The sequence below is a fragment of the Cyprinus carpio genome, chromosome B23 (assembly GCF_018340385.1).
Source record: "Cyprinus carpio isolate SPL01 chromosome B23, ASM1834038v1, whole genome shotgun sequence".
NCBI lineage: Eukaryota > Metazoa > Chordata > Actinopteri > Cypriniformes > Cyprinidae > Cyprinus > Cyprinus carpio.
In genome coordinates this window covers 25,828,048-25,840,547 of record NC_056619.1, presented here as the reverse complement: position 1 = coordinate 25,840,547, position 12,500 = coordinate 25,828,048, and the positions used below count along the sequence as shown (strand labels likewise).

The following is a 12,500-nucleotide window of genomic DNA, read 5'->3' as shown; positions in this document are numbered from 1 at the left end:
GAACAGATCGACAGACAGATAGGACAGACATGACAGCTAGATAGATAGATGAACAGATAGACGGATAGATAGCCAGACAGTAGACAGACAGATGAAGATAGACGGACAGATAGACAGACAGATAGATAGATCGATGAAGATAGATAGATAGATAAACAGACAGATAGATAGATAGATAGATAGTAGTAGACAGATAGAGAGTAGATAGACAGATAGACAGACAGATAGATCGACGATAGATATATAGACAGATAGATCGATTGATAGATACCGACAGACAGACAGACAGACAGACAGACAGATAGATATACAGACAGATAGATAGACAGAGAATAGATAGATACGATAGATAGATAGAATATAGATAGACCAGACCGACAGACAGACCAGACAGTCTCATGCTTTTGTACAGATAGCAATGATAGATAGCAAAACCATCTTGTCCTCGATAGACAAACCACTTCACTTAGACTGATACGGACGCCTAGATTAGCTGCAGATAGACAGGGCAGACAGTTAGACAGATAGATAGATAGATAGATAGATGAGAGAAGTGATAGACAGATCATATCAGAGGGAATACGCGGTCTGTCCAGATAGCATCAGGACAGGACAGAGACATAGGACATATAGACAGACTCCGCAGACTGCTAGATTGAGCAGACAGATAGATGAGACTAGACAGACAGGAATGGACAGACAGATACATAGAATATATAGATAGTCAGTTGATAGCAGTTGTGCTAGATAGATAGATAGATGACAGATTAGACTGACAGACAGACGACAGAGTAAGATAGATAGATAGATAGATAGATAGACAGATAGCATGAACAGACAGATAGATAGAAAGCAGATATGCACAGCTAAGATAGATAGAGGACAGACAGTAGGGGCTAGATACTGATACGTTGATAGATAGTTCTAGATAGATAGATGATAGATAGAAGAGGACAGATAGCTAGATAGATAGAGCAGATAGATAGATAGGATAGTAGATAGATAGACTGTGAGACAGACAGATAGACAGATAGATAGATAGATAGATAGACACATAGATAGATAGACAGACAGACAGACAGATAGATAGAGATAGATAGTCAGACAGGACAGATAGACGCAGACAGTCACAGATAGATAGATAGATAGATAGCTAGATAGAGAGACAGACGACCGGCAGACAGACAGACAGATTTAGACTGATAGACAGATAGATAGATAGAATAGCCTTCCAGATCACAAGGCTGACAGATGATGGATAGATAGATAGATAGATAGATAGATGAGTAGATAGATGGGCTAGATAGACAGACAGTTAGATAGATAGATTGATAGATAGATAGACAGATAGATGATAGACAGACAGATAGATAGATGATAGATAGATAGACAGATAGATAGATGATAAGACACATAGACAGAGATAGATAGACAGAATAGATAGATAGATAGATAGATAGACAGATAGATGACAGACAGATCGATAGACAGAGCTGTGATAAGATTATATAGATTAGATAGATAGTGTGATAGATTAGATAGATAGAGACAGACATAGATACAGATAGATAGTATAGATTAGACGTGTGATAGATAGATAGATGATAGATAGATAGATAAGAGCGAGATAGATAGATAGATAGAACAGATAGATAGATAGATAGATAGATAGATAGATAGATAGATAGATAGATAGATAGATAGAGTATAGATAGATAGATAGATAGATAGATAGATAGATAGACTTACAGATAGACAGATAGACAGATAGATGATAGACAGACAGACAGACGATAGATAGATATGATAGATAGATAGATAGGATAGATAGACATACAACAGATAGGATAGATCGACAGTAGATAGATTAGAGATATATAGAGATTGACAGATAGTGTACAGATAGATAGATAGATAGATATATAGATAGATAGATAGATAAATAGATAGATAGATAGACAGATAGACAGACAGAACAGATACAGATAGATAGATAGACGATAATTAGATAGATAGATGATGACAATGTATAGATAGACAGATAGATAGTATAGATAGATAGACAGATAGATAGATAGCAGAACAGATTAGATAGTGCATTATTCAACCTAAGATGTATTAGATTACAGATAGACAGATAGATATAAATAGTACAGATAGAGATCTACAGATGACTAGATCGATAGATAGACAATAGACAGATAGACAGACATACAGTTAGATAGAGAAGACAGATTAGAATGATAGATAGAGCTAGATAAGATAGATAGATAGTAGATAGATAGACAGATGATAGATAGATAGATGATAGACAGGGAGATGATTATGATAGACTCAGATAGACAGATAGTTAGATAGATTAGAGATAGAGTAGATAGAATAAGTAGATAGATAGATAGATAGGACTTAGATAGATAGATAGATAGACAGACTATAGATAGGAGATAGATAGATAGAATAGACAGATGATAGACAGACAGGAGATAGACAGACAGATAGATAGACAGATAGATGAGAGAGACCGATTCCTAGTAGAAATAGCAGATAGATAGTTATCCGAGATTAGAATAGATAAGATAGATAGATTAGATAGATAGATAGATAGATAGATAGATATGAGAGACCAGACAGACAGAACAGATACATAGATAGATAAGATAGATAGATAGATAGATGAGTAGCAGAGAATAGACATAGATAGATAGATAGATGATAGATAGATAGATAGATAGATAGATAGAAGAGACAGAATAGAATGGATAGATAGATAGATTAGATAGAATAGAGGGATAGATATTCAGATAGATAGATAGATAGATAGATAGATAGATAGATAAGATAGATAGATAGACAGATACTAGATAACATAGATCGAGATAGATAGAATAGATGCGTAGATAGAACGATAGATGATAGATAGAATAGATGAATAGACACGGGATGCTAGATAGATAGACAGCAGACATACGAGAGATTAAGACCAGATTAGATAGTATAGATATAGACAGACGGAATGAGAGAAAGATCGATTAGATAGACAGATAGATTAGATAGACGGAGATTAGATAGCTAGGTAGATATCTGTATGATAAGATTGTATAGCAGACGCAGATCGATTAGTGAAGTAGATTGCTAGATAACGATGGAAGTCAAAAGATAGATATCGTAGAATAGACGGTATGATACATAGATAGAATAGAAAGATAATAGAAGAATTAGACAGATAGATAATAGAGATAGAGATAGTGATAGATAGATCTAGATAGAGAGAGGAGATCTAGAATGAGATGTTATAGATAGATAGATAGATAGATAAATGATAGGATAGATGAGAGAATTACCAGATTATGAAAAAGTTAGATATCAGAATATATAAGAATCGTTTAAATTAAGAATTACAGATATGACGCTGATGAGATAGATATGTACAAAAGAATTAGGCATAGTGAAGATAATATGAAAGATAGAAGAAAAGATAGTAAATAGATTAGATTATTATAGATTAGATGATAGATCGAGATAGAGATAGAGAGATAGATAAAATGAGAGATAGATTAAATCAGAATATAGGAGACAGATCAGAGTGAACACACAGATTGATAGAACTCAGAGATCAGATAGAATAGATAGAGAGAGAGATAGGAGAGATAGATTAGGGTACAGAGAGATAGATATACAGACAGCACTACGATATAGAGATAGATAGATAGATATACAGACAGATAGACAGACAGATCGGGATATGAGAGATGGACAGAAGAATGGATAGAGATAGAGAGACCGAGATAGATAGATAGAGGATACATAGATAGCGTGAGAAGGATAGTTAGAGATAGATAGATAGATAGGAGAGATAGAACAGACAGAGGAGAGAGAGTAAGGATGAAGTAGATAGATAGAAAGATAGAGTTAGATAGATAGAAGAGAATAGAATAGAGAGAGAGATGATAGATAGGATACGATATAGAGCAGATAGAAAGTATCTACAGAAATAAACAGATGATAGATAATAGACAGAATAGATAGACAGACAGACAGACAGACAGATGAGACAGACAGAATAGATAGATAAGGAAATGTAGATATAGATAGATAGATAGACTAGATAGATAGATAGATAGAATAGACAAAACTAGATAAGAGATAGAGGATAGAGAGAATAGGTAAGGGTAGATTTGATGATAGATATTAGATAACAGATAGAGAGACAGACATTATAGATAGACAGATAGATAGATATAATAGACAACAGACATAGAATAGCATTAGATAGACAGAGGACACGACAGATAGATGATTGATAGATGAGATTAGAGAAGGGACGAGCATAGAGGTGGACAGTTATAGACTCGTTCAGGACAGATAGATGAACTAAGAGTAGATAGATAGATAAGATAGATGAGCAGATAGATAGAGTATAGAGACAGATAAGACTTGATAGATAGATAAGATCAGTACTAGATAGATAGAGGAGAATAGAGAATATAGATAGATCAGATAGACTAGACGAGAAGACAGATAGACAGATAGATAGATAGATAGATAGAATAGATAGCTAGACAGATAGATGACAGACGATAGATAGATAGATTAGATAGATAGATGGATAGAGCAGACAGACAGATAGATAGATAGCATAGATAGATAGATAGATAGATCGATAGATAGATAGATAGAGAGATAGATAGATAGATGAGAAGATGAAGACATAGATAGGCAGTGACAGTCAGAAAGGACATGACAGACAGACAGACAGACCCGATAGATCGACAGATAGAGCGCTAGATAGATAGATACAGATAGACTAGATAGATAGACAGACTGAGACAGACAAGACAGACAGATCAGATAAGATAGAGAGATAGAAGATAGATAGAAGATAGAGATGATAGATAGATAGATAGATAGACATAGATAGATAGGATAGATGAGAGTAGATAGATATAGATAGATAGATAGTATAGATAGATCAGAGACCGACCTTCATTGACAGACAGATGCTCGACTAGATAGAGATAGATAGATAGGACAGAAGTAGATAGATAGATATTATAGATTAGATGGAGATAGATAGATAGATGATAGATAGAATTAGAAGATCCTAGGAGACAGACAGCGCTAGAAAGGACATACTAGACGATGACAGACAGACCAGACAGATCGCGACAGCGAGCGACAGACAGATAGATGAGATAGGATAGCTAGGATTAATAGTAGCTATATATTGTCCTTCCAGATGAGGATAGATAAATACACTATGATGAGATGTGGGAGATTAGATACTAGATAGAGGACTAGAAGGAACAGATAGATACGCATAGATATGATAGAGTAGATTAGATAGCCGGATTAGATAGACCGAATAGAGATAAGATAGCATATGATAGACATGATAGAGATAGCCGGATATGAATAGAATAGATGAGATAGATTAGATAGATAGATAGATAGACTCAGACCAGGCACAGACAGAGCAGACAGACTAGACAGATTAGTTGGACGACAGAAGATAGATAGACAGATAGGATGTAGATAGAGTAGATAGATAGAGTAGATAGAGTGGAATGTAGAAGATAGACGGACCGAAGACAGTTAACCAATAGATAATGTATGATTTGAGAGAGAGCATAGATATAGATAGATAGATAGATGTAGATAGATAAGTGAATAGCTGAATAGAGAATAGACTAGATAGATTAGATCGATTTATAATGATAATTAGATAGATGAATTGGATAGATTTTGAAGATGCAGACAGACAGACCAAGTACACACACAGACAGACGAGCAAACAGAACAGATATGACTCAAGATAGATAGACAGACAGACAGATCAGATCCAGAACAGACAGGGACAGACAGAACAGAGCGGGACTATATAGATAGCTAGATAATATATATATAGATACGATAGAATAGCTAGATAGACGGAGATAGATAATCGATAGGTAGATATAGATAGATATGGCTATGCTGTATGGATAGATAGGATAGATAAGTAGACAGAGAGGATATGATTAGAAGATAGATAAAGATATGTGTAGGGACAGATAGAGGTGCCAATTAGATTAGACTAGATATACAGATAGACAGAATAAATGAGGCACATTGACAGACATCTACAACGACAGATAGATAGAAGACTTAATAGATAGATAAGATACATGGTAATAGATAATAATGAGCGAACACACCGATCATCTAGTAATAGAACGATACGATATAGAGAATAGATACACATAGATCAAAAGATAGACCAGATAGACAGACCACATGACAGAGATACAGATCTTACCGATCGATTGACCGCATTAAAAATCGTTTAGTTTTTAGAAAATACAAGAGTAACATTAGAAAGAAAATACTGCAGGCTTTAGAAAATACAAGAGTAACATTAGAAAAAAAACACTGAAGACCTGAGTTGGTGACAGATTCTCGTATGAAAGCAGGGAAAACTCAGGGTGAACTGAGGATCATGATGAAACACCAGATTCTTTCTGGATGAGCAGATCACTAATAAACCGCGGTTAGACACACAAAGACAGATAGACAGACAGATAGATAGATAGATAGACAGATAGATAGACAGACAGACAGACAGACAGACAGACAGACAGACAGACAGACAGTGAGACAGATAGATAGATAGACAGACAGACAGACAGACAGACAGACGGATAGATAGATAGACAGACAGATAGACAGATAGACAGACAGACGGATAGATAGATAGATAGACAGACAGACAGACAGACAGACGGACAGATAGATAGATAGATAGACAGACAGACAGATAGACAGACAGACGGATAGATAGATAGACAGACAGACAGACAGATAGATAGATAGACAGACAGACGGACGGACGGACAGATAGATAGACAGACAGACAGACAGATAGACAGACAGACAGACAGATATTACCGGAGTCTGGCCGCTGTGGCTCCTCCTCCTCTGGCAGGAAGTGGGCGGGGCCACCGTGGGCTTGAGGGGCGTCATCTCCGTTGTCCTCGTACACACTGGACCATTTGATGGCCATGTCCATTCCATCAGGAGCTCCTTTCTTCTTCTCCTCCGTCACATACGTCTGTGGGGGAGGAACGGCGTTGTTCTTCCACACCTTAAACTCTTTCGGAGGCTGAAACATTTAAGACTTTTACAGTCAAACAATCAGAGTACGTGACAGACATCTTCCAGACTGTGTGATTTCCCTGAAGTGAAAGCCTACAAGTTACGATAAATTATAAATGTTTGAAATGTACAGATTTGACGAAATTATTCAATAATTTCAATTATAATGATTAGTAACTACTTTAAGAAATAAAATTATTATAGTAGTAGTATATGAGAGAGAGAGAGAGAGAGAGAGAGAGAGAGAGAGAGAGAGAGAGAGAGAGAGAGACTGACCTCTTCTGGCGCTTTGACGGCTCTTCTGTCCCAGTCGATGACTTTATTGAGCGGGTTGTAGAGGAAGGCGGGTTTGCTGACGGATCGGAACTGGTCACACGCGGAAGGACTATGGAAGCCACATCCGTTCGCCAAAAAAAAAAAATAAAAATGCGAATTTTCATATTTGTTTTTTTTTTTTTTTTAATTAAAATGTATCTTAATATTTTTTTTTTTTTTTAATTAAAATGTATCTTAATATTGTTTCATCCTCAGTAAATAAGAAATCAAGGAGAGCAATTTTTATTTGTACAGTTTAACTGTATAAATTAATATCTTACCCTCATGGTTTATTATTATTTTTTCTCTTTCTAGTTTTTCTTATTACTTCATTGTTATATTTCTTACCAATCAACATTATTATAGTTTATTTATTTTTTAAATTTTTTTTATGTGTTCTGGTGCCATTGATGTTGATATATTTTGTCTATTGTCTACAAAATGTATTAAAAAATGTATAAAAAAAAAAAAAAAAAGAAAATTAAAAAACATTAATTTGGTTAGATTTTAATTCTACAGTCTAATGATTTGTAAATTAAACATCTACCCTCATGGTTTATGTATTACTTATTATTATTTTCTATTTAGTTTTTCTTATTTCACCATTGTTATATTTCTTACCCATCATCATTATTGTTGTATTTTCTTTCTCTTCTTAATTTTCTGATGACATTGATACATTTTATATATTATATACAAAGTTTTATGCCATTAATGTCATCTCTGTTCTGTTCCTGTTTAATAATAATAATAATAAAGAAATAAAACATATTGGAGTTCGTCTTCTTGATAAAAAAAGTAATTGTCGATAGATATATATATATATAAAGTGAATAACACAAAATAAAATAAACCAACATTCAAAATAAGAGCAAAGACACAGTGTTAAAGGAATTATGGCACATACAAAACACATCTAAAAATCCTGAGTCACAGCTATCTTTCTGATCGATTGACCGCATTTGTACAGCCTGAGTTGGTGACAGATTCTCGTATGAAAGCAGGGATTAGTTTTTAGAAAATACAAGAGTAACATTAGAAAGAAAATACTGCAGGCAGCAGAATCCTGAAGACCTGAGTTGGTGACAGATTCTCGTATGAAAGCAGAGGAACACAAAATGACCATAAAGTCACATAAATAACAAAAAAATAATTATAAAATATTCTACAAAACAAATACCGCGTTTCTCATGATGTTGTGTGGTGTGGAGATTAGCTGCGCTTTCATCGTGGCCTATAATTCACGTCCTTATAACAGGCGGCTGATGTGTTTATCTGTGCACATCCTAAAAGTCGTGGCCTATAATTCACGTCCTTATAACAGGCGGCTGATGTGTTTATCTGTGCACATCCTAAAAGTGTTGGTACAACTCGAAATCCTGCTTTATAGGTGCAAGCCCTTGTCTCTGAGCTTTAAATCTTCATTTTCTTTTCAATGGCTTTTGAAACGTGAGATGTGAAAGAGAAGGGGTTTGTCGAAGCTAAATGCACAGCGGGGCAGATGAGCAACTTGAGCGAACTGTGACACGCGGAAAACTATGGAAGCCTGTTCCCGCCAAAAAAAAAAGAAAAAAAAAAGTGAATTTTCCCCTCACAATTTAAACTTTTTTCATATTTTATCCTACATGTTCTCATTTAAAAAAAAAAAAAAAAAAAAACTTGCGATTATGAGGGGAATAAAGTAATTGCGAAACACATTTTTTCATTTGTATGATACTTACTCTCTATTTTAAATTTTGTGCATTTCAAATACGTTTATTCCACAAAATTAAGTTCAATCCTTTTTTTCTTTTGTGTGAGATTTATTTGTGTGAAAGTGTGTGTGTGTGAAAGTGTGTGTGAGTGTGTGAAAGTGTGTGTGTGTAAGACTGTGTGAGATTGTGTGTGTGTGTGAGAGTGTGAGTGTGTAAGACTGAGTGTGAGCGTGTGTGAGTGTAAGAGAGTGTGTGTGTGTGTGTGTGTGTGTGTGTGTGTGTGTGAAAGTGTGTGTATGTGTAAGACTGCGTGTGAGCGTAAGAGTGTGTGTCTCTGTGTGTGTGTGTGTGTGTGTGTAAGAGTGTGTGTCTGTGTGTCTGAGAACTCATCCATTAGCATACATGAAAAAAACAGTGTGTGTGTGTCTCTGTGTGTGTGTGTGAGTGTGTGTGTGAAAGTGTGTGTATGTGTAAGACTGTGTGTCTGTGTGTGTTTGTGTGAGTGTCTGTAAGTGTGTGTGTGTGTGTGTGAGAGAGAGAGTGTGTTTGTGTGAGTGTGTATGTGAGTTTTCCAAATTGCAAGTTTATATTTTGCAATTCTGAGTTTATATCTCACAATTGTCACAATTTTGACATTTTTCTCAGAATTGCGAGAAAAAAAAAATCTGAATTGTGTTAGAAAAACGTAAGAATCGGGAGATCAAAGGTTGCAATTACCTTTTTAATTATTATTATTATTTTTTTTTATCTTGTGGTGGAAACAAGCTTCCACAGAAAACCCCACCAGAAACATAAAAACACTAATACAATACACACACTTTCCATCCCAAATTGTTTACAATCACAGTAAGTGTCCCAAATCATCATACAACACATCCATGCTTGATTGTTCAGCTAATATTACCCATAATTCATTGCACCGGACAATGTTATGATTTTCTAACAACATTTAGTTAACGTAAAGTTGTGAAGAGTGAAGCTGCAACCGCAGCAGGTTTTAAATGTATGATGCTAACGAGTAATTGACGTTAATGGTAATTTAGCTACTGTACATGCTAATCAATACTACAATACAACATGCACCAATACTGGTGTGCTGTTTAATTACATAGATGTCAGCAAACCTAACATTTTAACTACACATATATAATGAAAACATCAAATTAGTAATCACATCCAAACATCAACATAACAATGAGGAAGGGCGTCCAATCAGCACCTGAGAATCGTGAAACCATGACTATATCTTAATCAAACAACTATAATAGCCCTAATAGTCCTGGATGACCTGCTACATCTGCAATACTGTATCCCACAATGCATTGCGCTCCGCCTACATCGGCCAATACCTAGTATCCCACCAATGCATTGCGCCCCCCCCCCCCTCCAGCCTGATCTATTATTTCCTGTTAGATGGCAACCCAACCTTACATACACGCGGTGATTGCTCAACATCAACCTTTTTTCTAAGCGAACATCACAAAAAAGGCAAATATCATGAAACGACTTCATCACTAAAACATAAAACATTCTGACAAGGTTCTCCTAAAGTTGACAGAACGTTAATAGAACGTTTTTTCAAAGTTATCCGAAGTTCAATAACGTCAGCACTGTAACATTATTCAGGAAACGTTTTTTTTTTTTTTTTGTAAGATTTTAACTAGTTGTTCATCAAGTGTTTTTTTTAAATGTTACAACTTAGTCGTTTCAGAGAACTTTCAAAAAGAACGTTTCCAAAATGTTCGCAATTGTAATGTTTTCTCTAACATTCACATAACCGATAAAAAAAAAAAGATTAAAAAAAAAAACCCCTCCAAAAATTTAAAGACAAAAATGTTTAAATAATAAGCTCTAGGGACATTTTAGCAAATTGTTCTTATTTGACCACTTTTTCTATCTTTTATTATTTCTGAGGCTTCTGCCTTCGCCAACTGCCCTAGGACAAACAAAGCAAAACGAAACTGTACTTAAAAAATAAAATCTCTAACAAACTTTTTTTTTTTTTCTGCTTATATTTACTCAGTAAGAAAAAAGCACTTCATAATGCGATCTGTTAAATCAGGAAGTCTAAATATATATTTTTTTCCAGAAAATACAGTTCAAATGCTCTATAAATCTATTTATGAACATGACGATCTGCAATCTAGGCAACACAAAATCAGCATTCATTGTTTAAAAACAGGCCTTTTTGGGGCTTGATGGACGATTAAACGTGATAAACGCTTTCAGTTTAATCATTCTGAATGGATCCAGATGATTTTAGCAGTTTACAGCTACATTTTGAGGTTTAGGGCAATTTTTGTCATGCAAATTAGATTTTATAACAAATGTAACAGTTTTACCTCACTGCTGCTAAAAAAATGTCAATAGGACATATCTTGATACAAAAAAAAACTTACATAATTACTTCCCTTACACCTTATTTAAACCAACTAAGACCACATACGTCTGGCTCAGATATAAAAATAAACGTACATTATCACCGAGCACATATGTTTGAGACAGGAAATATAGTTTTACTATTGTTGCCCCTTACCCTGCTGATTTAATTTTAATTGAGTGGTTCTGCTGTTGTGGTTCAGATAGCTTATCTCTTCATGTTGTGATGAGCACCGCAGCAGCAGGTCAGCCCTCCGTGTCACCACTTCGACTTTCTCCTCGATTGCGCACCCTGGGCCATGCAGCAATGTGATCCTTCAGCTTCTCAAACACCTGTACACATTAATGTATTCATGAATATAATATAATATCAAATAAATGACAAAATAAACATTAAAAATAAAAAAAAACACAAACAAAAACTTTCATATATTAAAAAAAAAATATATATATATAAATGCATTAATAAATATAATAAATATAAATAATATTATTTCAAATAAATTACTGAATCAGATTGAAATCAAATTCTGAGCACATTATGAAAGTGTCTTTTTATGTGAAATATCACTAATAGATAAATACTACATAAATAAGAAATAATATTTTTGTAAAATATTATACTTAATAGGAAAAATGATTAAACCTTTCACATTTATTTCATAAATCCCATAAACACCTGATAATCATTAAAAAATTAAACACTACATACAACTTTTTAAATATTACATACAGTTTTAAAGTCTTATGCATATCAGGTGATGCATGCATACACACACGCACACACACGCACACACATACACACACACACATTAAACTTTAAATAAATTACTGAATAAAATGTAAATAAAAATTCTGAACACATCATGAAATTGTCTTTTTATGCGAAATACTATATTATATAACTATTTCACAAATACTACGAACAATATTTATATAAATGTTGTTTATATAAAATATTATATTTAATATTAAATACAT

General features: G+C 34.3%; 2 protein-coding genes across 2 annotated transcripts in view; both read right to left on the bottom strand.

Moving 5' to 3' along the window:
- LOC109088755 (UPF0690 protein C1orf52 homolog) overlaps positions 1-8,674 on the bottom strand; it is an 11,279-nt gene extending 2,605 nt beyond the window's left edge. Inside the window, exons 1-3 of the mRNA XM_042750551.1 lie at positions 8,627-8,674; positions 7,408-7,497; positions 6,925-7,138 (exon numbers count right to left, since the gene is read on the bottom strand). Coding sequence (XP_042606485.1) covers positions 6,925-7,138; positions 7,408-7,497; positions 8,627-8,674 — 352 coding nt within the window. The remainder of the gene's footprint in view (positions 1-6,924; positions 7,139-7,407; positions 7,498-8,626) is intronic.
- A 3,091-nt stretch (positions 8,675-11,765) lies between these two features.
- The window catches only part of ddah1 (dimethylarginine dimethylaminohydrolase 1), a 55,209-nt gene continuing 54,474 nt past the window's right edge, over positions 11,766-12,500 (bottom strand). The window contains exon 6 of the mRNA XM_042750550.1: positions 11,766-11,852. Coding sequence (XP_042606484.1) covers positions 11,766-11,852 — 87 coding nt within the window. The remainder of the gene's footprint in view (positions 11,853-12,500) is intronic.